This window comes from Staurois parvus, unplaced genomic scaffold (genome assembly GCF_062004578.1).
Source record: "Staurois parvus isolate SC_StPar_1 unplaced genomic scaffold, SC_StPar_1.0 ptg000715l, whole genome shotgun sequence".
Classification (NCBI taxonomy): Eukaryota; Metazoa; Chordata; class Amphibia; order Anura; family Ranidae; genus Staurois; species Staurois parvus.
This window is the reverse complement of record NW_028318511.1, coordinates 6726829-6754364: the sequence shown is the minus strand read 5'-3', so window position 1 is coordinate 6754364 and position 27536 is coordinate 6726829. Positions and strand designations below refer to the sequence as shown.

Genomic DNA, 27536 nt, shown 5'->3' with positions numbered 1-27536 from the left:
ATGGTCGTACGTTTTCCTGCAAAATGTCTTGATAAACTCTGGAATTCATTTTCCCAGCAATCACAACAATCCGTCGAGGCCCTGAGGCAGCAAAGCAGCCCTAAACCATGATGCTCCCTCCACCATGTTTTACAGTGGGGATGAGGTTTTGATGTTGGTGCGCTGTGCCTTTTTTTCTCCACACATAGTGTTGTGTGTTCTTCCCAAACAACTCAATCTTGGTTTCATCTGTCCACAGTATATTTTGCCAGTAGTGCTGTGGAACATCCAGGTGCTCTTTTGCAAAGTTCAAACGTGCTGCAATATTCTTTTTGGACAGCAATGGCTTCCTCCGTGGTGTCCTCCCATGTACTCCATTCTTGTTTAATGTTTTCCTTATTGTCGATGTGTCAACAAAAATGTTAGCATGTGCCAGAGATTTCTGTAGGTCTTTAGCTGACACTCTGGGATTCTTCTTTACCTCATGCAGCATTCTGCGCTGTGCTCTTGCAGTCATTTTTACAGGACGACCACGCCTAGGGAGAGTAGCAACAGTGCTAAACTTTCTCCATTTGTAGACAGTCTGTCTTACCGTGGACACATGAACATCAAGGCTTTTGGAGATACTTTTGTAACCCTTTCCAGCTTCATGCAAGTCAACAATCCTTGATCGTAGGTCTTCTGAGAGCTCTTTTCTGCGAGGCTTGGTTCACATCAGACAGTGCTTCTTGAAACCAGTAAACCCAAAACAGGTGTGTGTTTTTTAAGGGCAGCACAGCTGTCAGCAACACATCCAATATCATCACACTGATTGGAGTCAAGGTTGGCTCACTCCTGGCTCCAATTAGCTCTGGGAGAAGTCATTAAGCTAGGGCCTCACATACTTTTTCCTCCCTGCACTGTGAATGTTTGCATGTTATGTGCAATTAAACCATGGCAACATCTAATGTTTGTGTAGTATTATGTTCAGCAGACTGTGTTCTTCTATTGTTGTGACTTAGATGACGTTCAGAGCACATTTTATGCCCAATTCATGCAAAACTCCACGTAATCCCAAGGGGTTCACATACATTTTCTTGCAACTGTATATGGTGGAAATGCCCTTTAATCTAGCCATATCACAGAGATCACTGATCTAACTCTTTCTATAAAAACTGCACCACATCTGCATAAATACACAAAGATGACTATGAAACTAGAGAAATGCTCACATGCTCACTGGTACTTCACCTTCTAAATGTTGCAAAATCATTGGTACTGTAACACTGGAGGTCTCCTCAGTGTTCTACAGTACAGGAGTGGCTCTCCTACATCAATTTGGTGGCCACCATGGAGGTTTTAATTCACATTAGTCAAGACAAAATGTCCATTTTCTGCATACATGGACTCGTTGGCACCTCTTGAAATACACTAAAACATTTTGCCACCTAATGCACCTACATTCAGATCCCCCACTCAAAGCTACCCTTTCACCTTTAAAAAGGATTTTTGATACTGGGTCCCAGAATCCTTTTTACAAACATGACTGCCCACAATATCAGAGTATGATTGGGGAACTCTACCCTAATATAACCTCTCTACACATTCCACCATAGCACCCCTATATCCCCAAACCTATCCTCTTCCCGTGAGCCCCTAAGTAGGTTTCATAATCTTTGGCCGAGCTGATTGGCTCTGAATGGATGACTATAGCATAGTACTGGATAAATGAGAATAACCCTGACCTTCTAACCACCCTTGAAAAGGAATATTTATGCACAAAAGATTTAGTACAAACTTTTTAATAAAAGAATTAAAAGTAGTAACACTCACAATGTGCAGAGACACATACAAGTGTCTATTCCCAACATTTATGCACACAATGTAGATTCGTCAGCTCAGCAAGATAGATCCTGGCCTCTCCCAGTGTGAGGTCATCACATAGGTCCCACCCACTGGAAGCAAGACAATAGCCCAGGGCTACCACCCTCACCCTTTCACCTCCATATACCTCTGTGTTATGCGATAAAGTATTCTGTATATAATTATTTATGTATTTCAAACTCCCTTTTCCATCTAAAAAATAAAATTGGTAATGACAAAAAAAAAAATTAAAATAAATAAAAAATACTACATAAACATGCCAGATCTGTGGTAAATAGTAGGATATGAATAACAGGAAGTGTAGGAACCCCAACAAAGTCATAGATATTCACAGACAGCTGGTGCTTAGAACACTCATTTCATGAAAAGTGAATTTCTGCCTCACAATGTTTCCTGTGACCCTGCAGTTTACAGCAGTAAGCAACAGTGTGACTATACCCATTTGTGAGAGAAAAGACCATACAGTCTAGCAAATTGACAGTGACAGTCAAAGGTTGGGACAAACTATAACACATGAGTAGTTACAGCAGCAAACACCATGTGACTTACATGGGTCAATTAGTTACTTACAGTAAAAATCTAGTTACATAAGACCACAGACTGAAATCAGGAATAATGCTTTAGGCTTCTTGCACACTGTTGTACAAGGGCTATACAGCACGCAGAGCCTACGTCATGACATTACTAGGCAGTGCCAGGGCAAATTTATCTAGCGCCCGGGCCCAAATGCCAAACTGTGCCCCCCCAAGTTATATGAGCATTATGTATCAGCAAAAATCCCCTCCCCCCCCCAAAAAAAAAAATCAAGCACTTCTCTGCACATTGACCCCCTAAACATACAGTCAGGTCCATAAATATTGGGACATCGACACAATTCTAACATTTTTGGCTCTGTACACCACCAGAATGAATTTGAAATGAAACTAACAAGATGTGCTTTAACTGCAGACTGTCAGCTTTAATTTGAGGGTATTTACATCCAAATCAGGGGAACAGTGTAGGAATTACCACAGTTTGCATATGTCGGAGCTCAACAAGATCACCATTAAGAATCGGTACCCACTCCCTCTCGTTACCGAGTTATTTCAGAGGTTCTGGTCAGCCCAAGTGTTCACTAAACTAGATTTACGAGGGGCCTACAATTTAATTCGCATTAGGGAAGGAGATGAGTGGAAAACTGCCTTCAGAGCACGCTTTGGACACTTTGAGTACCTGGTGATGCCGTTTGGATTATGTAACGCCCCTGCGACATTCCAACACTTCGTAAACTACATATTCAGGGAATACCTCGATCTCTTCGTGATCATCTACCTGGACGACATCTTAATTTTCTTGAACTCTCTGGAAATCCACAGAGACCATGTTAAGAAGGTACTGACTACGCTGAGGACGCATGGCCTGTACACTAAGGCGAAGAAGTGCAAGTTTGAGAAACAGTCTATCCAGATCCTGGGGCTCGTCATCTCCACTGAAGGAATCTCCATAGATCATCAGAAAATCTCCGCCATCTTGGAGTGGCCTGCACCTACTGACAAGAAAGGGATCCAAAGATTTGCGGGCTTTGCTAACTTCTATCAGAAGTTTATCCAAGGCTTTTCAACCATTATTGCCCCGATTACTCAACTCACCCGCCAGCATGTACGTTTTTTCTGGAGCCCGGAAGCACAAATAGCCTTCCAGCAACTAAAGAAGCAATTTACATCGGCTCCTGTGTTACAACACCCGGGAACCAACACTTCCCTTTATCCTGGAGGTGGACGCATCGGAGGTGGCTACAGGAGCCAAGCTCTCACAACACCAAGGTCCAAAAGCCCTGCTCCATCTGGTAGCCTTTTGTTCCAGGAAACTAAGCCATGCGGAAAAGCACTACAATGAAAGCGATAGGGAACTTCTGGCGATCAAAACGGCCTTCGAATAATGGAGGTACCTTTTGGAAGGAGCTAGTCACCCAATTATAATCTTCACAGATCATAAGAATGTAGAATATTTAAGATCCATCAAACGCCTAAGACTCCGGCAAGCTAGATGGGCCTTATACTTCTCATGATTCAATTCTCATATAACTACCACCCAGGAACCAAGAATGGGAAGGCAGACGCTCTATCCCGTATGTTCCCAGATTCAGTTGAACCTTCGCCCCCCGACACCATCCTGTCTGCTCAAAATCTTTTGCTAATCCAACCCAGTCTAAGGCTGGCCATACACTATACATTTTTCTTGAGATTTTTGCTTTAGATTTACCAAAAACCATATAATATGAGGTCAAACCCAAACAACACTTTCAGTTGTATCCAGTTAGGCAGGCCCTTGCACTACACAGCTGAAGGTAAATCTAAAGGAAATTGGTCAGAAAATTGTATGGTGTATGGCCAGCCTAAGATCATCGGTTGAACAGGCCTCAGCACAGTACATCGAACCCAAACCAGACTCGTTAAGGAGGCAGAATGGCTGTGTCACCAGGACAAGATCTTTGTACCCCAGGAAAGATCCCAGGTTTCAGGACATTCCACGACCATCAACTTGCTGGACACTTCGGGGCCTGTAAAACTATGGAACTAATCCAACGGTACTTTTGGTGACCCAAATTAAGTCAGGACTGTAGAGCCTACGTAAACTCCTGCACAGTGTGCCTACACAACAAGGGAGACAAAACCAAGGCATGGTGGCTACTGAGACCCCTGCCCATTCCTAATCGCTCCTGGGAAATGATTGCAATGGACTTCATTGTGGACTTGCTGCCCTCTGAGGGGTTTACTACCATCCTAGTGGTGATAGATCGGCTATCCAAAATGGCCCACTACCTGCCATTGATAGGTACCCCATCTGCACTTGAGACAGCACATGCCTTTATCAAGGAGATTGTGAGGCTACACGGACTACCCAGCAATATTGTTTCTGACCGAGGGGTGCAATTTACCTCCAGGTTCTGGAAAGCCCTGTGCAAAACCCTGAAAGTGGAACTCTGCCTATCATCTGCTTACCACCTTCAAAGTAATGGCCAAACAGAGTGGATGAACCAAACTTTAGAACAATATTTACGATGTTTCTCCACAGTTTCCCAGGATGACTGGACGTCCCTACTCCCGTTGGCAGAATTTGCCTACAACAATTCTATCCATTCTGCTATGAATCAGTCGCCATTCTGGGCTAATTATGGATTCCACCCTTCTTGCCTTCCGGATACCATACTCGAAGCCTCAATACCCGCAGTACAGGACAGACTTATCAGGATACAGGACATCTAATCGAGCTCTCCAAGAGTCAATACAACAATTGCAAACAGACTATAAAAAGTACTATGACAAGAAACGAAGGGGAAATCCTGCTCTAAAGGTCAGAGACAAGGTTTGGTTGTCAACAGCCAACTTACAACTTCCTTGCCCATCACAAAAATTGGGTCCAAGATACATTGGCCCCTTCCAAATCAAACAAGAAATCAACCCAGTAACATACGAACTATCCCTTCCCGAAACATACAGGATTCATCCAGTCTTCCATGTCTCCCTGCTCAAGCCAGCTGTTCATGACCCATTTCCAGGAAGAATGGAACTGCCTCCACTGCCAATAACAGTTGGGGAGGAGGCAGAATACGAGAATCAATCCTGAAGAAAGCTCTTGGGAACCAAAGGACAACGTACATACCCCCAGACTTCTCCAAGAGTTCTATTCCAAATACCCAGACAAGGCGACCCAAGTAAGCATCCGGAGGCTGCCCCTTGGGGGGGTCACTGTCAGGGCTATGTCCTCGGCAAAGGTGTTAGGAGACCTGGCATCCCTGCCAGTACCTTGCATGGCGGCAGAAGTTCACATCGGCTCCAAATTTGGTGCCAAACGGCCTTTATAGGGAAGCCCTGCACTTCTATCAGGGGCTTGTTGATCTCTGGCTCTCTAGTACCTTTGTTCCCTTGCTATCCCGACTTGTGATTTCCTGTTAACAACTCGGCTTGCTCCTGGACCTGTCTGCTCTGTTTAACCCCAACCTGACCCTGGCTTGTCTAACGGATCTTCTCTCCTGCTCTCTGTGTATGACCTCGGCTATCCCTTTTGACTACGTCTGCTCCGATCCCCACCTGGCATCCGACCTTGGCTTGAACTGGTTATCCTGTGATCCTCTGTTCTCTGGAAGACCTGCATACCTCGCACAGGTGCCCCCTGCCTGCTTACCCCATCTCAGCGCATCAGCCATGCTCCTGGGTGGACCACCAAACAAGCATTCCCAGAGTCGACCTGTGCTACTCTGGGCTTGACTCCTGCTGTCCCACCTTCAGGGGAGTCTGGAACTTAACCGCAAGGGAAGCCCTCTCTCCATTGGTCTCTGTCATCAGGTAAGTGATAATGGGTCCCAATACAGCCAACCTAATGGGGCCCCCTTTGACCCCCTAGCCCTGCTCTTGACCACACTCCTGGTCCCTCCCCTGTCTCAAAACAAAATGCAGCTTTGTCTTCAAGTGCATCCAGTAGAAGGGGGAGCAGTTTCAAATACAAGTGTAAATGAGGTTACAGGGCTTTTTTCTCAGAAAATAGAAGCAGAAACTCTATTGTGCCCCCATCGCACTACTCACCATCAACATCATTAACAACACCCCCCAGTGTGCTACATACAGAATGCAGAGTTCAGAAGTGCGTGACATACAGAGTGCAGGCTTCAGCAGTGTATTAACCAAAAAAATGCAGAATTCAGCAGTGCCCTATGTACAGAGTGTAGAGTTGAGAAGTGTATTACAGCTAGACTGCAAAGTTTTAGCAGTGTGTTGATAACAGAGTGCAGAGTTCAGGAGTGTGCTACATACAAAAGTGCAGAATTCAGTGGTGTGCTGCAAACAGATTGCAGGATTGAGGAGTGTGCAGTGTACAGAGTGCAGGGTTCAAGAGTGTGCTGTGTACAGAGTGCAGGTTTCAGGAGTGTGCTGCATACACAATTCAGGGTTCAGGATTGTGCTATGTACAGAGTGTGCAGTATACAGGGTCCAGGGTCCACGAGTGCGCTACTTACAGAGTGGGCACTGTACAGAATGCAGGGTTCAGGAGAGCGCTGTGTACAGAGTGCAGTGTACAAAGTGCAGGGTCTAAGAGTCTGCTGCATACACAGTTCAGGGTTCAGGATTGTGCTGCATACAGAGTGCAGGAATCAGGAGTGTGTTACATTCAGAGTGCAGAGTTCAGGAGTGCACTACAAACAGAGTTAAAGACTGTGCTATGTACAGAGTGCAGCCTTCAGTAATGCACTACGTATATAGTGCAGCGGTCAGGTGTGCTCTGTGTTCAGATTGCACAGCTCAGGAGTGGGTTACATTCCGAGTGCAGAAGGTAAAGAGTGCAGGTTTAAGATGTGTGTTACATTCAGAGTGCAGGGTTGAGCACTGCACTATGTACAAAGTGCATATCTCACATTCTACTGTACAATTCCCTCCCCCACAAACAGCTCCAAGGAATTGTCCATAGACCTTTGAGACAAGATTGTATCAAGACACAGATCTGGGGAAGGGTACATAAAAATTTCTGCAGCATTGAAACAATGAGCACAGTGGCCTCCATCATCCATAAATGTAAGAAGTTTGGAACCACCAGGAATCTTCCTAGAGCGGGCCACCCGACTAAAATGAGCGATCGAGGAAGAATGGCCTTAGCCAGGGAGGTAACCAAACACCCAATGGTCACTCTGAAAGAGCTCCAGCGTTTCTCTGTGGAGAGAGGAGAACCTTCCAGAAGAACAACCATCTCTGCAGAACTCCACCAATCAGGCCTGTATGATAGAGTGGCCAGATGGAAGCCACTCCTCAGTAAAAGGAAAATGGCAGCCCGCCTAGAGTTTGCCAAAAGGCACCTGAGGGACTCTCATACCATGAGAAACAAAACTCTCTGGTCTGATGAAACAAAGATTGAACTCTTTGGCCTGAATGCCAAGCGTCATGTCTGAAGGAAATCAGGCACCGCTCACCACCTGGGCAATACCATCCCTACAGTAAAGCATGGTCGTGGCAGCATCATGCTGTGGAGATCTTTTTCAGCGGCAGGAACTGGGAGACTAGTCAGGATCGAAGAAAAGATGAATGCAGCAATGTACAGAGACATCCTTGATGAAAACCTGTTCCAGAGCATTCTGAACCTTAGACTGGGGCGACGGTTCATCTTTCAACAGGACAATGACCCTAAGCACACAGCCCACATAACAAAGGAGTGGCTATGGACCAACTCTGTGAATGTCCTGGAGTGGCCCATCCAGAGCCCAGACTTGAACCCAATTGAACATCTCTGGAGAGATCTGAAAATGGCTGTGATCCAACCTGATGGAGTTTGAGAGGTACTGCAAAGAAGAATGGGAGAAATTGCCCAAAAATAGGAGTGCCAAGCTACTACTCAAAACGACTTGAGGCTGTAATTGGTGCTTCAACAAAGTATTGAGCAAAGGCTGCGAATACTTTTGTACATGGGTTTTTTTTTCCATCTTTTATTTTTAATAAATTGCAAAGATTTCAAAACACCTTTCATGTTGTCATTATGGGGTATGGCTTGTAGAATGTTGAGGGAAAAAATAAATTGAATCCATTCTGGAATAAGGCTGAAACTAAACAAAATGTGGGAAATGTTAAGCACTGTGAATACTTTCTGGATGCACTGTACCTCCCTATCGGCGGCCCTGTCCCCACCATGTTCCCAGTACAATCCCCCCCTCCCTCAAATACACAGACCTCAGATGAAGTGCAGCAGTGTTATGTTCTTCCCCGCAGTGCTCCTCCTCATCTTGGAAGACCAATGTGTGGAGGAGCCAAGGGCCAGCAGACTTTAACACTTTCGTCCAGTGGAGAGAGATGCTTGGCCACTGCAGGGGTATGGGAGAGTGGCTCAAGGACACCTGCTGTCAGATCGGGAGTTTATAGAGTCGACTTACCCTACACAGTCCTGATCTAACAGTTACGATGCAGGAGCTGGAGGGTACCTCCTCCCGGCTCTCTTTTGTCCTCTGGAATCGGCTTGTGACTTGCAGTGCTGACAAGAGTAGTGACACTGCTGTCACTACTCATACAAGCTTGTAGCGGCTGAAACGCTCCATGCGGCGCCCCCTCCACCTCACATGGTGCCAGCGCCTGGGGCAGCCACCTCTCCTTCCCCCCTTGTCCTGGCTTTGTCCCCAGGACTCCCTACCATTTCATACAGTCACACATTGAGATGCATTAGTACCATTATAGCTAAAAGGTCACAGGGTCAGACAACAGTAGATAGCACTATAAGCAAATCCAAAGAATAAAATAGGCAATAAGGACACTTCTGTCCTGGACATTTTATCGATAGGCTTCATGTTGATTAGTGGTTCCAAATTATTAACTACTACAGTCAGGAACAGACACAAAAAGATACAGTCAGCATCCTTCCAAATAATTGTTCTGTTTATTCGGTGCATTTGAAGTTTTTTATACATATGACTACATAGGTATCACATTATTACTATTGTACTTGTATGGTAACAAGGGGTGTTTCATAGGCAGGCAAATTTCTAATTAATACTTGATGAAATGCAAACATAATCAAAATATTATTAGTGCTGCGCGCACAATGAGTGCATTGCACAATACATAGGCAAAGCATACAAAATAGAATACAATTATTTGCAGAATTTACAAAATTTCTTTTACAACCTCCCCTTTTTTGATTAATATGTTACATCACAGACCACACCTACTATCACCTTTAACCTGGAACCTCCTCAGAAAGTAATTACATCTTTATAAAATTACCTTTTATTGTGACTAAAACTTACATAAAAAACAAATGATAAAAAAAATATTTACAGAGTAATTGGCTGTACACTCAGATCCTGTGGTCAGAATCGCCTTGTAGCCTGATTGTGGACATGCTAACTTATCAGCATAGCAAACACAGCCAATTCTACATAAAATGGAAGACATAGAAAAGACAATATGACTTCAGCATAGCTGAACTACTTTTCAAATCACATTATATATACATATATCCTTTACTAATATACTTATTAACCCCCTTGGTGCCGAGTGTATGCAAATTTTTTTCCGTGGGGCCGCATATTTGTGTATCTATCTTTGTGCTGAGAGCGTGCTAGACGGCGTGCTCCCGGCGCAGAGACAAGCATCTCACTTAGAGCCCCGGGTCCCATACTAAGGATCGGGACCCAGAACTCCCGATTTTAGGTTACTTGGTTGCTGTGGTAGCCTCTCATGGGCTACCACAGTGATCAGTTACTGTGAAGCCTACCCCTGTGTTCTCTCTCTCTGAATGGAGGAGAGAGATACATTGCATCTCTCTCTCTCCTTGCAGAGAGAAAAAGACAACAGTGTGTAAAAAATAAATAAACAACACTAACAAACAAAAAAAACACAAAAAATACACAGATCAAGGTTTGATATAGGTCAGTTCCAGGGTTAGTGTTTGGATCAGGGTCAAAGGTCAAGTTCAAAAGTCAGTGTGTTTTAGGTAGGAAGAAAAAGAAAAATGTGGACTATTTTTTCTGGGCTGTGCTACAGGTACAAACAACAACATACACATACAGTTGTCTGCAAAATAATAGCAGTGTGTTGAAAAAAGTGAATAAAGCTCAAAATCCTTATAATAGCTTTTATTTCTATACACACAAACGCAATGGGAACACTACACATTCTATTCCAAATCAAAACATGAAGAAAAATATATCAAATTTGTGTTGTTCCTCTAAAAAAATTTAAGAAAAGTGAATATTAGGCTGTTCAAAAAAATAGCAGTTTTTGTATTCGTCTTTACAAACTCAAACATTCACTATATAAACTGAAACATTTTTGAATCACTTTGCTTTCGTTTGAATCACTTAATTAATATTTAGTTGTATAACCACTTTTTCTGAGAACTGCTGTACATCTGTGTTGCATGGAGTCAACCAACTTCTGGCACCTGTGAACATGTATTCCAGCCCAGGATGATTGGACTACATTCCACAGTTCTTCTCTATTTCTTGGTTTTGCCTCAGAAACTGCATTTTTGATGTCACCCCACAAGTTTTCTATTGGATTAAGATCCAGGGGCTGGCCACTCCATAACGTCAATCTTGTTGGTCTGGAACCAAGATGTTGCATGTTTACTGGTGTGTTTGGAGTCGTTGTCTTGTTGGAACACCCATTTCAAGGGCATTTCCTCTTCAGCATAAGGCAGCATGACCTCTGCAAGTATTCTGATGTATTCAAACTGATCCATGATCCCTGGTATGCGATAAATAGGCCCAACACCGTAGTGTGAGAAACATTCCCATATCATGATGCTTGCGCAACCATGCTTCACTGTCTTCACAGTGTACTGTGGCTTGAATTCAGTGCTTGGGGGTCGTCTGACAAACTGTCTCCGGCCACTAGACCCACAAAGAACAATCTTACTTTCATCAGTCCATAAAATGTTGCGCCATTTCTCTTCAGGCCAGTCAATGTGCTCTTTGGCAAATTGTAACCTCTTCAGCACGTCTTTTTTTCAACAGTGGGACTTTTTCGGGGGCTTCTTGCAGATAGCTTGGCTTCACATAGGTGTCTTCTAATTGTAACAGTACTCATAGGTAACTTTAGACCTTCTTCCTGGAGTTGAGTGTTGGCGGAGTCCTTGTCACTGTGGCGATTCTTCTGTCCATTCGAATGGTAGTTTTTTGCTTTTTCCATGTCTTTCAGGGTTTGGTTGCCATTTTAAAGCATTTGCGATCATTTTAGCGGAGCCGCCTATCATTTTCTGCACTTCTTTATATGTTTTCCCCTCTCCAATCAACTTTTTAATCAAGGTACACTGTTCTTCTGAACAATGTCTGGAACGACCCATTTACCTCAGAATTTCAGAGAGAAATGCACTGTAACCAGCATGTACAACATTTGCTGCCTTCCTTCCTTAAATAAGGGCAATAATTGCCACCTGTTTTTCAAAGAATGAATGACCTCACTAATAGAACTCCAAACTGCTATTATTTTGAACATGCCCCTTTCAATTAGTGATTCAATTACACAGAATCAGCAGCATGCATGTCATGACTGTTGGGTCTGTTGGATTTCTATTACTCTACTACACCTGCTAGTAAATTATTTGCCATGTAGAAATATAATTTCTACCAAAAACAGTGATTGATCAGGTTAGTGATGTCTGACTGCTATTATTTTGAACACAACTGTATGTGGTATCGCTGCAATCATCAGGAGCAGGAAAAATTATTTTGGGTTGTTCTTTGGTGGTAGGTTATGGTAGTAGCAAGAAATATACAACTAAATTAAATTTTTTTTTTTTTTTTTTTTACTATTTTGGGCCAGTATTCTTTGATAATAAAAAAAAAATCAGTAGATACTATTTACCACCAAATGATATCCCAATCCACCTGAATGCACAAAGTAGTTATCATGATATGTACGGTTTTATTAACACATGTCAAAGTGGCCAAATTGTACTTAGGTAATAAAGGATAAGTTCAGCTTTGGGAACATGTTACATGTTCCACCTGTTTTTCGCCCTCTCCATATGACAGAAGTACAGGGAGAACTTCATTCATTTACAGTTCTTAGTGGCTGTCAGTTTGTAGTTCTCAATGAATTACCACAGCGTTGTTATTTTTTGTGTAAACGCAAGCTTATCCTTATATATTTTTTTTACCCTTAGGTGCGAAGTGGTTAAAGCATTTGAATAAATAGTACCCCAGACTGTCATTCCAATAGAAAAAATTAAACACAAATAGTTTCATTTTGTCATTTTTGCAGTATCTGGTGTGGATCCAGGTGACTTTTCCTTCAAGTTTTGTAAACTGTACATGATATAGACGCTGTATTGTGTCTCCAAACATTTCATATATATACAGTATAAATGTCTATTAACAATTCACAAGTCTCCTGGCTTTTTTGTTATGAGATCCTCCCAAACTGTTAGGATCTGGAATTTGCGGAGAAAATTGTGATGACCAAGGTGCCCGACCCCTGCCTTTTTCACCAACTTGTGACAAAGGATCGGCCAATGTCACACTGCCCAGTCACTTACGTAGCAATGCCACTCTCAGATGCACCCTGCACAAAGATTTTCCAGCTTGCAGGACCACAATCTAAGTGCTAACAGACTGTGTTAAGTTACCTAAGCAATTAACCCTTTCAACTCAAAACTGCCACCAGATAGCTTTGGACCTATCAACCCTTCACAGCTAGAACAAATGTGAACAATAAATGTTTGTCACCACAGACAGGAAAATTCAGAGATTTATCATATACAGTAGTACTCTTCAAGAGAGAGGGATTTCTTAGTTTGCATTAAAAACCATGGAGACAATTTCAACACGTTTCAAAATAGGGTTTAATAATGAAAAGGTCAAAATGATGCAAATAAAAGATTTACAGAAAGATAAGGTGTTACAAGGAAATATAGCGATAATAAAGCAACAGAGAACCAAAAAGAAGTTGAAAATGAAGACTACTTGCAAAGTCCTTGGGTTTTGCAGAGTCCAATTATCCAATTAAATATGTTGCAGTGGCTCTCTCTCTATCAAGTCCGGTTAGGTTCTCGATGGTTGATGTTAAAATGAGAGCTATCACATTTCCTTGCAATCTCTTTTTTTGTCTGACAACAAGGGGGGTGGTGACAGAGACCTGACCAATCATCTGGTTTAAGGGGTGAGTGCTGGGAGGTCACCACATTTATGACTAAGTCCCAAATACAGTCATATTTCTGAATACTTGCCATTTACAGTCTACTACCATTCAGATTATTGTCCAGCTTGAAATTAGCCTCCAAATGGATATAAATATAGCAGGTCTCAGATATCCATTTTTTATAGTAGGGGTGTGGCCTAAGCCACTCTGGTACCTTCTAGCATAGTTTGGGTTCAAAATGCTACCCAATAACTGAGGGATGTAAATATGCCTATATTCTGGCTGTGCGGTCATTATTTTATGACTTATGACATATGCCGAAGTTTTAGAGTCTCGACTAAGAACCAGTTTATCAGGGATGTGTATTCTCCAGGCTTCTACCTAAGGTATTTATGACCCAATGTCTGTTAACTTTCTGCTTATGGAAGCAGCTACAAGAGACACTTTTATGAGCCCTGTGATGTATATTGGGGGTTAGATTCTGCTAGTCCTATTACCAGGCTGATAAGGGGTGTCTACCAGCAACTAAGATGTTGTGGATTGTATGAGCTGAAAGGAAGTGGGAGGGGAAGAGAGGAAAAGGTCACTGTGCAATGATTTCTTGTGCCCAGTACGCACAACCATTACAAAAACACATAAATGAGTTTGTCAAAAATCTTAAGTAGGTTATCAATATTCTCTGTAGGACTTTAGCTGCTGAGAAAGATATAAGCAAGTTAGCAACACACTCCCAAATTAAATCTCATAGGGAGAGAGTCCACTATATCCCCTTAGGAGCTTAAAAATATGAAGACATTCAGGCCATAGTTTTCTAGTTTCTGACATCCCATTAGTTACTCTACTTTTCCATTCTATTGCAGACAGTAGGGGGTGTAAAATAATACCTCAAAACATTCTTGTAAGAACTTTCCTATAAAATTAGTTCCTCTGTTATTCTCTCCAGCTTTTGGGACTCTGTACTTGCAAACTGCTTCTGATAACACTTTTTATTGTGCTCTTTGCAGTAGCATTTGTCACTGGCCAAACTTGTTGCTATTCAGAAAACATGCCCATACAGACAAGTGCATACTCATAAGATCCTGACTTGGGCATCTGAATATTTCGTTTTGTAATCTCTGAAAGGGATTTCAGTCTTTGGTAACACCTTTGGTAACAGGTAAAACAAAAAGCGGTATATTCAAAAACAACTTTGGTGAACCCTGGCGCTACCCCATGCTCATTTACTAAGGCAGTCATAACTGCTTTTGACTGATGATACAGTTATGTGTCAAACTGGAGGGAAAAGAGTGGCGGGCAGACATAAAAGATCACCTTTTTCCAAAGTCCTGTTTCAAAGGAAGTTGCTCCCACTGTGCCTCCATTGTTAGTATGGCTACCTCAGCAAGAGGCTGAAGACAGCCAATCAATTAACTTGATTAGTTTGCCTGCCAGAGTAAAACATTTCTAGCCCTTCAAGTGGAACCAAAATCATGCACCACCCCAAAAGCTCTCTAATTCTCTAATATCTACAGTGAGGAACAGAAGTATTTGAACACCCAGCGATTTTGCAAGTTCTCCCACTTAGAAATCATGGAGGGGTCTGAAATTCACATTGTAGGCCACTCCAGAACCTTGATATGCTTCTTACGGAGCCACTCCTTGGTTATCCTGGTTGTGTGCTTCGGGTCGTTGTCATGTTGGAAGACCCAGCCACGACCCATCTTCAATGCTCTGACTGAGGGAAGGAGGTTGTTGCTCAAAATCTCACAATAAATGGCCCCATTCATTCTCTCCTTAATACAGTGCAGTCGTCCTGTTCCCTTCGCAGAAAAGCACCCCCAAAGCATGTTGTTACCACCCCCATGCTTCACAGTAGAGATGGTGTTCTTGGTATGCAACTCATCCTTTTTCCTATAAACACGACGAGTGAAGTTTAGACCAAAAAGTTCTACTTTGGTCTCATATGACCACATGACTTTCTTCCATGCCAAGCTGATTCCTCACCTTTCTTATCATCAGTGATACCCCACGAGGTGAGATCTTGCATGGAACCCCAGTCTGAGGGAGACTGACAGTCGTCTTTAGCCTCTTCCATTTTCTAACAATTGCTCCAACAGTTGATCTATTTTCACCAAGCTGCTTGGCAATTGCCCCGTAGCCCTTTCCAGTCTTGTGGAGGTCCACAATTTTGTCTCTGGTGTCTTTTGACAGCCCTTTGGTCTTGCCCATGGTAGTAGTTGGCGTCTGACTGACTGTGGGGTGGACAGGTGTCTTTAAAGAGCTCAGACAGGTGCTACTAAGTTAGATTAATGAGTGGAGTAGAGGTGTACTTTTTAAAGGCACAGTAACAGGTCTTTGAGAGCCAGAATTCTTGCTGTTTCTTAGGTGTTGAAATACTTATGTTCAGCAGTGCAAGACAAATAAATTCTTTAAAAATCATACAATGTGATTTCCTGAATTTTTTTTTTAATTCTGTCTCTTAGAGTGGGAATGCACCAACAATGTGAATTTCAGACCCCTCCATGATTTCTAAGTGGGAGAACTTGAAAATCGCAGGGTGTTCAAATACTTCTGTTCCTCACTGTATATAAATGTACACTCTTTTGATAGCTCACAGGCTTTGCTAAAGCATGAAGCTCTGCTTCTTGAGCTGGGGAAGAAGGATCATAACTCTGAATACAGAGCATCCTTCTGGGTGGTAACTGCATATTCTGTATGGGTCTTGCTATCCTAGGTATAGACCGGTATCCATCTACAAAAAAAGAAAACATCCAGGTCCTGCACTGGGCTCCCAGCAGCTGATTCCTACAACATCAATTTAACACGTGGGGTTTTTTTGTCTCCAGCCTTCTCCAACAATATAATGATATACCTTTTTCATTGTTATATTTGTATAAAAATAACAATACAAATTCATGTTTTGTGAACCATGCATTTGACAAATATTTAGTTGGACTGTTCGCAATAATTGCTGCACAGAATGTGGGACTGTTAAAGTTGAATAATTGATCAAAATAATGTCTGTATATTTGTCTAGTAGCACCTTGCATGCAGCTACTGCTCTGATATAGCCGGGTGAACCCATCATTACTGGGTCCAGCTTGCATTAAATACATCTTAATGGATTGTTTTTTCCTACCATGCTCTTTGTGTAAAATCTCCAGTTTCATGTTCTAAAAAGACAACCTTTTCCTGGCAATATTATAATTTATCTTTGCTTGCTCTGTTGTCAGCTTTAGCTAGATAACACAAGTACTTAGTTTCCATCTTACATATTTTCCTGAAGTCATGACATAATATATAATCACAATACAATGCAGTCATGCAGAAATGTCCCCAGATCCAACATTTTCTTTAGCTTACCACTGCACTTACAAGGGAAAGAGACACATCATTTCACACTCCACACATTCTGCTTTGGAATAATAAATAAAAATAAATAAAACCAAAAAGTACCTACTATCTGTATGTGAAAGAACAGAAAGTCATCAGCTAGATCAAAAAACTATAAAACACGTGACTGCAGGTGGCATCTATCCCAACAGGGTTTGTTGACTTGGTGAGATGGTTCTGTAATTTTATTTACTACTCTCGCATTATGGACTGCACATCAAAATATTATCAGACAATTAGATTTCATTTTTATAGAAAAAGTTCTCATGTATCCTGTCCATCTAGGCTCTGTTAAGTATTAAGACAGCTGCAATATAACCACCTCATGTTAACGTAAAGTAACCCCATATTACAAATTTTCCCCATAACCTATATTACATTTCCAACCAAAGGTTGTCTAAACTACTTAAAATATATCTATATCATTATTAAAATCATATCAGAAATTAACCACTTGCCTACCGGGCACTTATACCCCCTTCCTGCCCAGGCCAATTTTCAGCTTTCAGCATTGTCACAATTTGAATGACAATTGCGCAGTTATGCAAAACTGTACCCATATGAAATTTTTATCATTTTTTTCACACAAATAGAGCTTTCTTTTGGTGGTATTTAATCACTGCTGTGTGTTTTATTTTTTGTGCTATAAACAAAAAAAAGCAAATAAAATTGAAAAAAAAGTTTCTTTGTTTCTATTATAAAATTTTGCAAACAGGTAATTTTTCTCCTTCACTGATGTGCTTTGATGAGGCTGCACTGATGGACACTGATAGACATCACTGATGAGGTGGCATGGATAGGCAGCACTGATAGGCGGCACTAATAGGCGACACTGATTGGCACTGATGGGCAGCACTGATGGGTACTAACTACTGGCACTGCTGGTCACGGACTGGCGGCACTGCTAAGCACTGATGGGTGGCACTGCTGAGCAGCACTGATGGGGGATGTAGCAATTGTACGTACAGATATGGACGCGGACATCCATGTTGCTAAAGATCCTCCATCTTGTGTCATTCTCACTTCAAATCAGTCCCCCCCTCCCTTCCTGTTGAATGGCATGTGGTCTGGTGTGGCTGAGTTCAGGAGTGCATTGGGCACCGCTGGATACACTTCATGGTTGTAAACCCAATTAGCTGATTCCAGTGTGTCTGTCCAACTCTTGCTCTGAGCTGCTCGTAAAGCTATAAACCCGTCAGTCACTGGACTTGAAAGCATTCCGGAATAGCAGTAAAATATACATCTCATTTGAAACCACTTTTTCATACAATTTCATAACGCCCGAAAGGAAACAGATACAATAAAACAAAGCATATATTCAGATAGGTCAGTTTAATGCAAGTCACCTGATACCTTACATCCCTAGATAACGTCTACCTGAGAGCAGAAAGCGATATCTCTTTAACCGTCACAAGCAGATATATCAAATTTGGTGCCTGGACGTTCAGAATATCATTCTGCATATTAACCTGCCAGTGGCTAGGCTTCTGCATGCACCTATGGAAGGTTATTGACCATGATATAAACTGGGAGGGATTTGGTCATAGCCTGAGTTCCCTGCCTAAACACCCCTCCCCAAATGAGGCGATTGGTTCTCTGCTTTAAGGAGACATCCTGCTGGGTTCCTAGAAAAAGGCTGTTATGCCTGGGGAAGGAAGATGAAGAGACTCTCCCTTGTAACATCAGGAACCAGCTTTGGGAGAAAAGGCACCCTTTTGTTCGGACACTTGAACGCTGCTTAGGCCAGGACTTCTGGCAAGTAGTCTACCTCTCTAAACTTCTGTTATCTCTCTGTTGTGTTACTGCTCTCTGTATATATATATATATATATATATATATATATATATATAGGCTACATCTTTTTCTGTAAATATTTTTATTGCACCATTTTGACCTTTTTAGTTATAAATCCTATTTTCTGAAAAGTGTTGAACTGTTTCTAAAGCTCTTTAATGCAAACTAAGAGTCCCTGTCTCTGAAGAGCGCTATTGTGTGTTTTAAACTTCTGCATACATCTGCCTGCGGTGACAGTGTGTATACAGAGGCTTCTTCAAACATCATAGTGTTACTGCTAAGATTGGTGAGTTTCCTCCTTCTCCGTACAAAAAGGTGGTGGTGGCAGTGTGAAGGGTTAATTGTGTAATTAACCTGACCTAGTAACAATTGCTCTCAGGCTGCGGCACATAGATTGTCACGATATAAGGTCAGGTTCAGAGACCAGTTGCTACAGCAGTTGTAAGGCTTACCTTAAACCAGCAGGATTGGTACACCAGTGGCCCACCCTGGGAATGACGCAGGCTAACCTGAGGTGCGGGGTCTAAGCATCCACCAGTTTTCCCCAGAGCTCGTAATGGTGGAGATGGATTTGGCTGCATGTGAATGCCAGGTCGCAGATCTCAGGATCACCCCACCAGGGAATGAGTAGGCTGGAAACCAAAAGCGGATCAAATAGTTCAGGGATCAAACAGAAGCGGAGTCAGTCACAAGCCAAGGGTCGGTCACCAATGGTAGTAGATAGGATGAGGCAGAATCGTAGTCAGTAGCAAGCCAAAGGTCGGTAACGTAGATGAAGACAGCAGCAGGAACAGTAAGCGGGATATTAGCTGGTAAGGCACAATAATCTGGCAACCAGGAAGTGCAGAGACATGGCTTTTATAGGAAGTTCATGGGAGGAGCAAGGAGTTCAAGGTTCAAGACAAAACAGGGCAAAGGCAGGATCATCGAAAGAATTGTCAAGGGAGCTGTCCAGCATTCCAGGTGGCTCAGTGAGAAGAAACACTGTCTCTCACCGCAGAAGGCCCAGGTTTGATTCCAGGCTCTGACAGTACTCCCCTCCTTACAGGATGTCCCCTAGACGTCTTAGGACCAGGCTTGTGGGGAAACCTCTGGTGGAATTCTCTTGTTAGTCTAGGAGCATGAACATTTTCCTCAGGCTCCCAAGAATTTTCCTCTAGCCCATATCCTTCCCATTGGACCAGATATTGCAACTTTCCTCTAAACATCCTAGAATCAAGAATCTTCTCCACCACATATTCTTCTTCGCCCTGTACCTCAACAGGTGGAGGAGGTGGAAGAATTCTTCCAGAGAAAGGATTTTCATGAAATGATTTGAAAAGCGATACATGAAAAACCGGGTGAATCTTCATACTGTCAGGAAGTTTTAAGCGAAAGGTAACTGGGTTGATCTGAGCAGAAATCTGAAAAGGACCAACAAACTTTTGACCCAACTTAGCAGATGGCACATGCACCTTCAGATTCTTCGTTGATAACCAAACTTTGTCACCCACATGAAACGTAGGAAGTGCTCTCCGGTGTCTCAGCAGCCTTTTTGTAATATTCCTGAGCTTCCCTCAAAGTCTCAATCAATTTCTCCTGAATCTCCTGCAATGTAGTTAGTCTGTTGGTAACAGCAGGAATTGGAGTTGTGATAGGGAGATCAGGAATAAAAAATGGATGATAACCGTTGTTTAAGTAAAAGGGACTTTGAGAGGTGGAACTATGTTTAGAATTGTTGTATGCAAACTCTGCAGTGGGAAGACAGTCCACCCAGTCATCCTGAAGATAAGTGACAAAGCATCGAAGATACTGCTCCATTGTTTGATTAGTTCTCTCAGTCTGACCATTAGACTGGGGATGAAAAGCAGAGGACAGATTGATTGTAATACCCAAGGCTGAGCAAAAGCTTTTCCAAAATTTCGAAGTAAACTGCACACCTCTGTCAGACACCACATCATCAGGGATTCCATGCAGTTTAAATACTTCTCGAACCATTAGTTCTGCAGTCTGTTCAGCAGTGGGCACCCCCTTCACTGGAACAAAATGGGCCATCTTTGTGAGACGGTCAACCACCACCAAAATGGTGGTCATTTCTTTTGAGGGAGGTAAATCTACCACAAAATCCATAGAAATAGACCCCCATGGTCTCGATGGAACAGGGAGTGGCTGAAGCAACCCCAAAGGAGAGGCTCGGGGAGTTTTATTGTGTGCACAGGTCAAGCATGAGGCCACATAGCGTTTGACATCCTTCTTGTACCCCGGCCACCAAAAGAACGTGACAACAGTTCTTCGGTCTTAGTAACTCCAAAATGCCCAGCAAGTTTGGAATCATGAACCAACTTGAGAGCTTCCACCCGAACAGATTCAGGTACATAAAGATGATGTCCTTGAATCCAAAAGCCATTTTTGTACACCAGGTTCATGTCCCTAGGAGGATCATTGAGAAGTGGGTCATTCTCATACCCCTCTTTGAGAAGACTCAAGAATGTCTTTGCACTTGTGGCCCCTAGGAAGTTCTTTTGTGTTAGGATGGAATATTCGGAGTTGCCCTCCAGGAGAGGCTCGGGCAGCATCCTTGATAAGGCATCGGCCTTACCATTCCTCGATCCCGGTCGATATAACAAAATTAAATCTGGAAAAGAATAGAGACCAGCGAGCTTGTCTAGAAGACAATCTCTTGGCCGAACGAATAAATTCCAGATTTTTATGGTCTGTGAGAACAGTTACAGGATGATTAGCAGATGCCTCCATTCAGAAAAGGCTTCCTTAATTGCCAGTAGCTCTTTATTCCCAATGTCGTAATTTCTTTCGGCTGAGGACATCAAACGGGAGAAGAAGGCACAAGGATGAAGCTGCATCTTTTCACCACTTCGCTGAGACAGGATCGCTCCCACAGCAGAATTGGAGGCATCCACTTCCACTGTAAAGGGTAGTTCAGGATCCGGATGTACCAAAATTGGTGCAGAAGTGAAAAGAGTTTTTAGTTTTTCAAACGCAGCTTGTGCCTCAGAGGTCCACACAAAGGGTACCCCTTTCTTTGTAAGCTGTGTGATTGGAGCTATCACTTTAGAAAAGTTTCTTATAAATTTTCTGTAAAAGTTGGCAAACCCGACGAAACGTTGAATTTCCTTAAGATTTCCAGGTGCTGACCAATCTACCACTGCTTTGATTTTCTCAGGATCCATGCTCACGCCCTCTGGAGAAATGATATAGCCTAAAAACTGGATCTGGGTTTGTTCAAACTCACATTTTTCCAATTTAATGTAGAGTCTATTCTTCCTTAATCTTTCAAAGACTGTGCAAACATGTTTGCGGTGCTCCTCCCAATTATTGGAAAAGATAAGGATATCATCTAGATAAGCAATCACAAATTGGTCCAGCAGATCACGAAAAACATCGTTGACAAAATGTTGAAATGTTGCAGGGGCATTGCAAAGTCCAAACGGCATCACCAAGGAGTCGAAATGCCCATACCTAGTTCTGAAGGCAGTCTTCCATTCGTCTCCTTGATGAATGCGGACAAGGTTATATGCCCCTCGTAGATCAAGCTTTGTAAAGATCTTGGCAGAGCGAAGTCTTTCCAACATTTCAGAGATCAAAGGTAATGGATAGTGGTTTTTAATAGTAATTTTATTCATGTCTCTGTAGTCAATGCATGGACGCAAGGTGGAGTCTTTCTTTTCAACGAAGAACAGGGCTGCCCCCGCTGGAGAAGTTGAGTGTCTAATAAAGCCCTTCTCCAAATTCTCATCGATCTACACCCTGAGTACTTTTAATTCAGGTTCTGACAGATTGAAGAGGCGGCCAAAAGGTATTTCTGCCCCTGGGAGCAGCTCAATGGGGCTATCATATGGGCGATGAGGGGGTAATAGATCTGCATTCTTCTTGTCACAGACATCCCGGAACTCATGGTAATGTGTGGGCAAGTTGTCATATGACTAGGTAGCCACTATATCACCTTGCGCTTCCTTGGTCGGTGATGAACTTGGTCGGCAAGGTTTTTTGCAATGTTTTTCACAGTGGGAGGACGTAAAATCTATAGTCCGTGCTCCCCAGTTGATGGAAGGATTGTGAGTGGAGAACCAAGGAATGCCCAGGATGATGGGAAACTTGGGTGATGTAATCAGCTGAAAGCTGATGGTCTCACAATGGTCAGCCTCAAACAACAGTTTCAGGGGGACCGTTTTATGGGTAACAGGTCCTGAAGATAAGGGTGACCCATCAACTGTCTCCATATCAATAGGGGTAAATGTGTCTCTTGCTTCAATATTATTGCTGTTGGCAAACTCTATATCCATAAAGTTCCCCCCCGCCCCGGAGTCCAGCATAGCTGTGCAGGAGATTTCATGGCCCTCAAATACAAGTTTAATAGGGATAACAAAGTGAGAAAGTAGGGAGTTCACTTTATTCTCTTCAGAAATCAGTGGGGAGACAGACTGGCTTATAGAGTTTATGTGTTCAGGCTCAATCACATCAGTAACAGCAATAGTTCTTTTAACCTTGTTAGGACAATTAATTGCATAATGACCAGAATCCCCACAATAAAGACATAAATTCTCTGAACGTCTTCTCTCTTTCTCCTGAATGGAGATGGATCTCTTGATTGCATCAACCTGCATAGGCTCAGGAGTGTTAGAACCCAGAGAGACTCTTGAATCCTGCTGAACAAACGGACTAGCAGAGAGGTGCATGCCCCTATTACTTTCAAACATTCCCAGCTTCTCCTTTCTCCTTTCTGTAAGTCTTTGATCAATTCGGATACACAATTGGATGAATTCCTCAAGATCATTAGGAGTATCACCTCTGGCAAGCTCATCCTTTACCTGTTCAGAAAGCCCTTGGCGGAACTGGCTCTTTTGTGCTGCAGGGTTCCAAGTGGTATCTGCAACCCAACTTCTGAACTCGGCTGTGTATTCAGCGACCGAGCGTCTACCCTGCCTTAGACTATGTAATTTTGCTTCGGCAGAAGCACAACGGTTGGGATCATCAAAAACCTGATTCATCGCGGTCAAAAAGGTATCAAAATTATTTAGAATGCCATGGTTTTGCTCTATATAAGGGGAGGCCCAAGCTAAAGCTTCCCCAGTAAGAAGCCCAATAATAAAACATTACCTTCTTTTTCTCTGAAGGAAACGCAGCAGGGTACATTTGAAAATATATGCGACATTGATTAAGGAAACCCCTGTATTGGCGGCGGTCTCCATTAAACTTAGATGGTTGGGGCTGGGGCATATGTGAGCTAGGATCATCACGGTTCAGCAGTTGCCTCTGCAGAGCCTGAATCTCTCCCTGTTGCCTATCCACAATGCTTTCCAGTTTGGCAACTTTTTCCTGATGGGTAACCCCAAATTCCTGCAGCTCAGCAATTTGCTGCCTAAGAGGATTCACAACACTTGCTATAGCGGCCTCCATGTTTGGGCCAGATTATTCTGTCTCGATATAAGGTCAGGTTCAGAGACCAGTTGCTACAGCAGTTGTAAGGCTTACCTGAAACCAGCAGGATTGGTACACCAGCGGCCCACCCTGGGAATGACGCAGGCTAACCTGAGGTGCGGGGTCTAAGCATCCACCAGTTTTCCCCAGAGCTCGTAATGGTGGAGATGGATTTGGCTGCATGTGAATGCCAGGTCGCAGATCTCAGGATCACCCCACCAGGGAATGAGTAGGCTGGAAACCAAAAGCGGATCAAATAGTTCAGGGATCAAACAGAAGCGGAGTCAGTCACAAGCCAAGGGTCGGTCACCAATGGTAGTAGATAGGATGAGGCAGAATTGTAGTCAGTAGCAAGCCAAAGGTCGGTAACGTAGATGAAGACAGCAGCAGGAACAGTAAGCGGGATATTGGCTGGTAAGGCACAATAATCTGGCAACCAGGAAGTGCAGAGACATGGCTTTTATAGGAAGTTCATGGGAGGAGCAAGGAGTTCAAGGTTCAAGACAAAACAGGGAAAAGGCAGGATCATCCAAAGAATTGTCAAGGGAGCTGTCCAGCATTCCAGGTGGCTCAGTGAGAAGAAACACTGTCTCTCACCACAGAAGGCCCAGGTTCGATTCCAGGCTCTGACATAGATTGTGGTCCAGTGAGCTGGAAAATCTTTGTGCAGGGTGCAGCTGAGCATGGCATTGTTATGCACGTGACAGCATGGTTTTAGATTGGCTAGTCCTTCGGTCACAAGTTGGTGAGAAGGGCTGGGGGTCTGATGCCACACCCGTCACAGGGGAAAATGCTGGGCACAGGTAGGTGGCACTGCTGGGCAGAGGTGGGTGGACATACTAGGCACTGATAGGCACAAGTGGATGGCACTGCAGGGCACCTGTGGGCGGCGCTGGTAGGTGGCACTGCTGGGCACTGCTCATCAGTGCCCTGATGATCGGTGCCGATCCATCCTCTGACAGCGTGAGGAAAGTGTAGCCGATAACCAGCAACTGCATTTACTGGTGATCTGCTGTGATTGGTCTTTTACCACATCACATGATCAGCTGTGTCCGTAGGACACAGCAATCATGGAGAACGCTGGGTGCGCGGGAGGGTGCATTCTGGGAGGACGTCATATGACTCCCTCCCAGGACTGGACAACGGTGCTGTAGCCAACATTCGGCTATAGCGTGGTTGGCAAGTAGTTAATACTTGAGTGATAATTTCAACATCACACCCCAATTCTAATTCCACACATACATCTTCATAAAGGAGGGCTCTTTACCTCATTTCCCTTTTCTAAATGCCTTGTTTCCACAAAAAAAAAAGGATATTTCATTTGTGTTATTTTATACTATATGTACTTTCAAATGTAACCTTCATTTTACCATGTCTGGAAAACAGATTCAAAATAATTGTGATCACATTGTTCATCAGATTAAGCTGGCACATAATATTTTTTTTTAACCAGTAGTCATATCATAGGTGACCTTGCCAACTTATCACACGTCTCATCCCAGCACATTATTCTTATGAGAGAAAATGAGGGAAGGGGGCAATCTGCACAGAGCTACAAGACACACAAAAGATGTAGGAGTAAAAGGTCCAGCACACCCATTCACACACATACACAATTATCTCTCTAAAATCACTTACATTTTTCCAATTTGTTTACACAACACACGCATATCATTCTCTCACTTTCTTTTAACTCTCTTCAAAATTTCCCTGCTTAAGTTAGGTTTACCTCCCTAAATTCTGCTTTCCTTATTTTGTTCTCTGAAATCCCTTGCATCCCATGTATTGTAATCCCGTACTCAATTTACTCCAAGCTCCTATGATCAGACAGGCAGCTATAGTTCTCATCACATCTTTCTTCTCTGACTACATGTAAAGTATTCTGTTTGGGCCAGGGCCAAGAATTATATTATTTCTATGCAATTTGTCACTCATTTCTCTGTTTTGGCTTTTTCCCATATTTTAGAATTTACTAGTTGTGGTGCCTTACCCTAAATTAATTCCACAACTTAACATCTTATCTTTATGTCTAATGTTACATTGTCTGTCACCCTTCATGCATCCTGCTCAAATAGATAGCTGTTCCTCCAGCTGATTAATCTGAAAGTTTCTTAGTCCCTGTGGACTTGGTAACCCTGTTACCTACTGCGGATCTGTGTCCACTATAACCATTTATCTAGCGGCTCAGTATAGGCGGAACCGCACCTTCTGTTCATATATTCTCTAACGCTCCTCTTGTGCTGGGAATTTTCTGAGGGTACTCTCTTACTTTTGCCTATAATGACTGTCCATTCTTCTCTCTTCTCTACATGTGCCTATACTCTCTTGCATCTATTACAGATCTATTACTTAGAGATCTATTACTTACTCCGATGGACAGTAGACAGTGACAACATAAAATATAATCACAAATCAATACAGTTCAATTAAGGGGAGTAAAATAGGTACCCTTTGTCCAAAAAATACCTTATTGATCAAGGAAGTCTGATAACCCAAATGTAAACAAAGGGCTTACCTCAGCTGGCTGAGTATCAGAAATTCCCAGATCGTCTCAGGCTCATTGTTTCGGATTTTCAGGGTCACCTGTAAATGCCCTCCTAGGCAAAGCTTGCCATGTGTTCTGGAAATTTTAACAACAGGCAACTCATATCCTCATATTGATTAGTGGTTCCAAATTAATAATACCGACTGCAGTAAGGAACAGACACAAAAAGATACACTCAGCATCTATCCAAATAACTTCTGTTTATGCGACACATTTGACGTTTTTATACACATGATTATGTAGGTATCACATTAAAATTACAATTGTACTTTTATGGTAACAAGGGGCGTTACATAGGCAGGCTCATTTCTAAACAGGTGTAAAAGTGCAAAAGTAATCAAAACATTATTAGTGCCATGTGCACAATTAGTGCATTGTACAAGTTTCCTTTACAGTTCCAAGACTGTATATGGATTTCATTTACTTTGCTTTTTTATGAAATTCTCTTAAGTACAATCTGTTCCGCTAATTTTTTTTTATTACATTTACCATGTAATTGTATTTATAAATGCATTACTACAAATTGCCCTCTGGTAACAAACTTTATAAACATCCTTTGTTTCTTTATAGAAACAATTATAAGTAATTCACAATCAGTTATCATTTACTAAAGATCTTGCACATTGCTATTTTACCTAATGACAGAGCATGTCATGAAGAGGTTTATCCTCTGTGACTTATAAAGGTACAGAGAACAGGGCCAGCTGCAAAAGTATGAAAAAGTTTGGACCCCCTGGATTGCATAAAACATACTTAGGGACTAGCTAGGCCATCCTGTTTGGTCAACAACTGATGGACTCTTCCACTCCACTCATTGCCTACTCTGCCTCCCCAGTCTACCCTTCCCTTCTCTCTTACTTCTCTTTATTATTATTATTATTATTATTATACAGTATTTATAAAGCGCCAATAGTTCGCTCAGCGCTGTACATTACAAAGGGGGACAGAACATGTGACAGAACAATAACAATACC

General features: G+C 42.7%; 2 protein-coding genes across 11 annotated transcripts in view; both read right to left on the bottom strand.

Moving 5' to 3' along the window:
* Positions 1 to 27536, bottom strand: part of TSPAN4 (tetraspanin 4) — a 1204586-nt gene that overhangs the window by 668355 nt on the left and 508695 nt on the right. For 4 of the 10 annotated variants that reach the window (XM_089653565.1, XM_089653566.1, XM_089653561.1 and 1 more), the window contains one exon: positions 26533 to 26705. The exons of the other annotated variants lie outside the window; for them this stretch is intronic. The gene's annotated coding sequence lies outside the window, so the exon portion shown is untranslated. The remainder of the gene's footprint in view (positions 1 to 26532; positions 26706 to 27536) is intronic. 10 annotated transcript variants of the gene reach the window in all.
* Positions 16080 to 27536, bottom strand: part of LOC149445640 (uncharacterized) — a 33644-nt gene continuing 22187 nt past the window's right edge. Inside the window, exons 3-4 of the mRNA XM_089653510.1 lie at positions 19598 to 19899; positions 16080 to 16145 (exon numbers count right to left, since the gene is read on the bottom strand). Of these exons, the coding sequence (XP_089509636.1) occupies positions 16080 to 16145; positions 19598 to 19899 (368 nt within the window). The remainder of the gene's footprint in view (positions 16146 to 19597; positions 19900 to 27536) is intronic.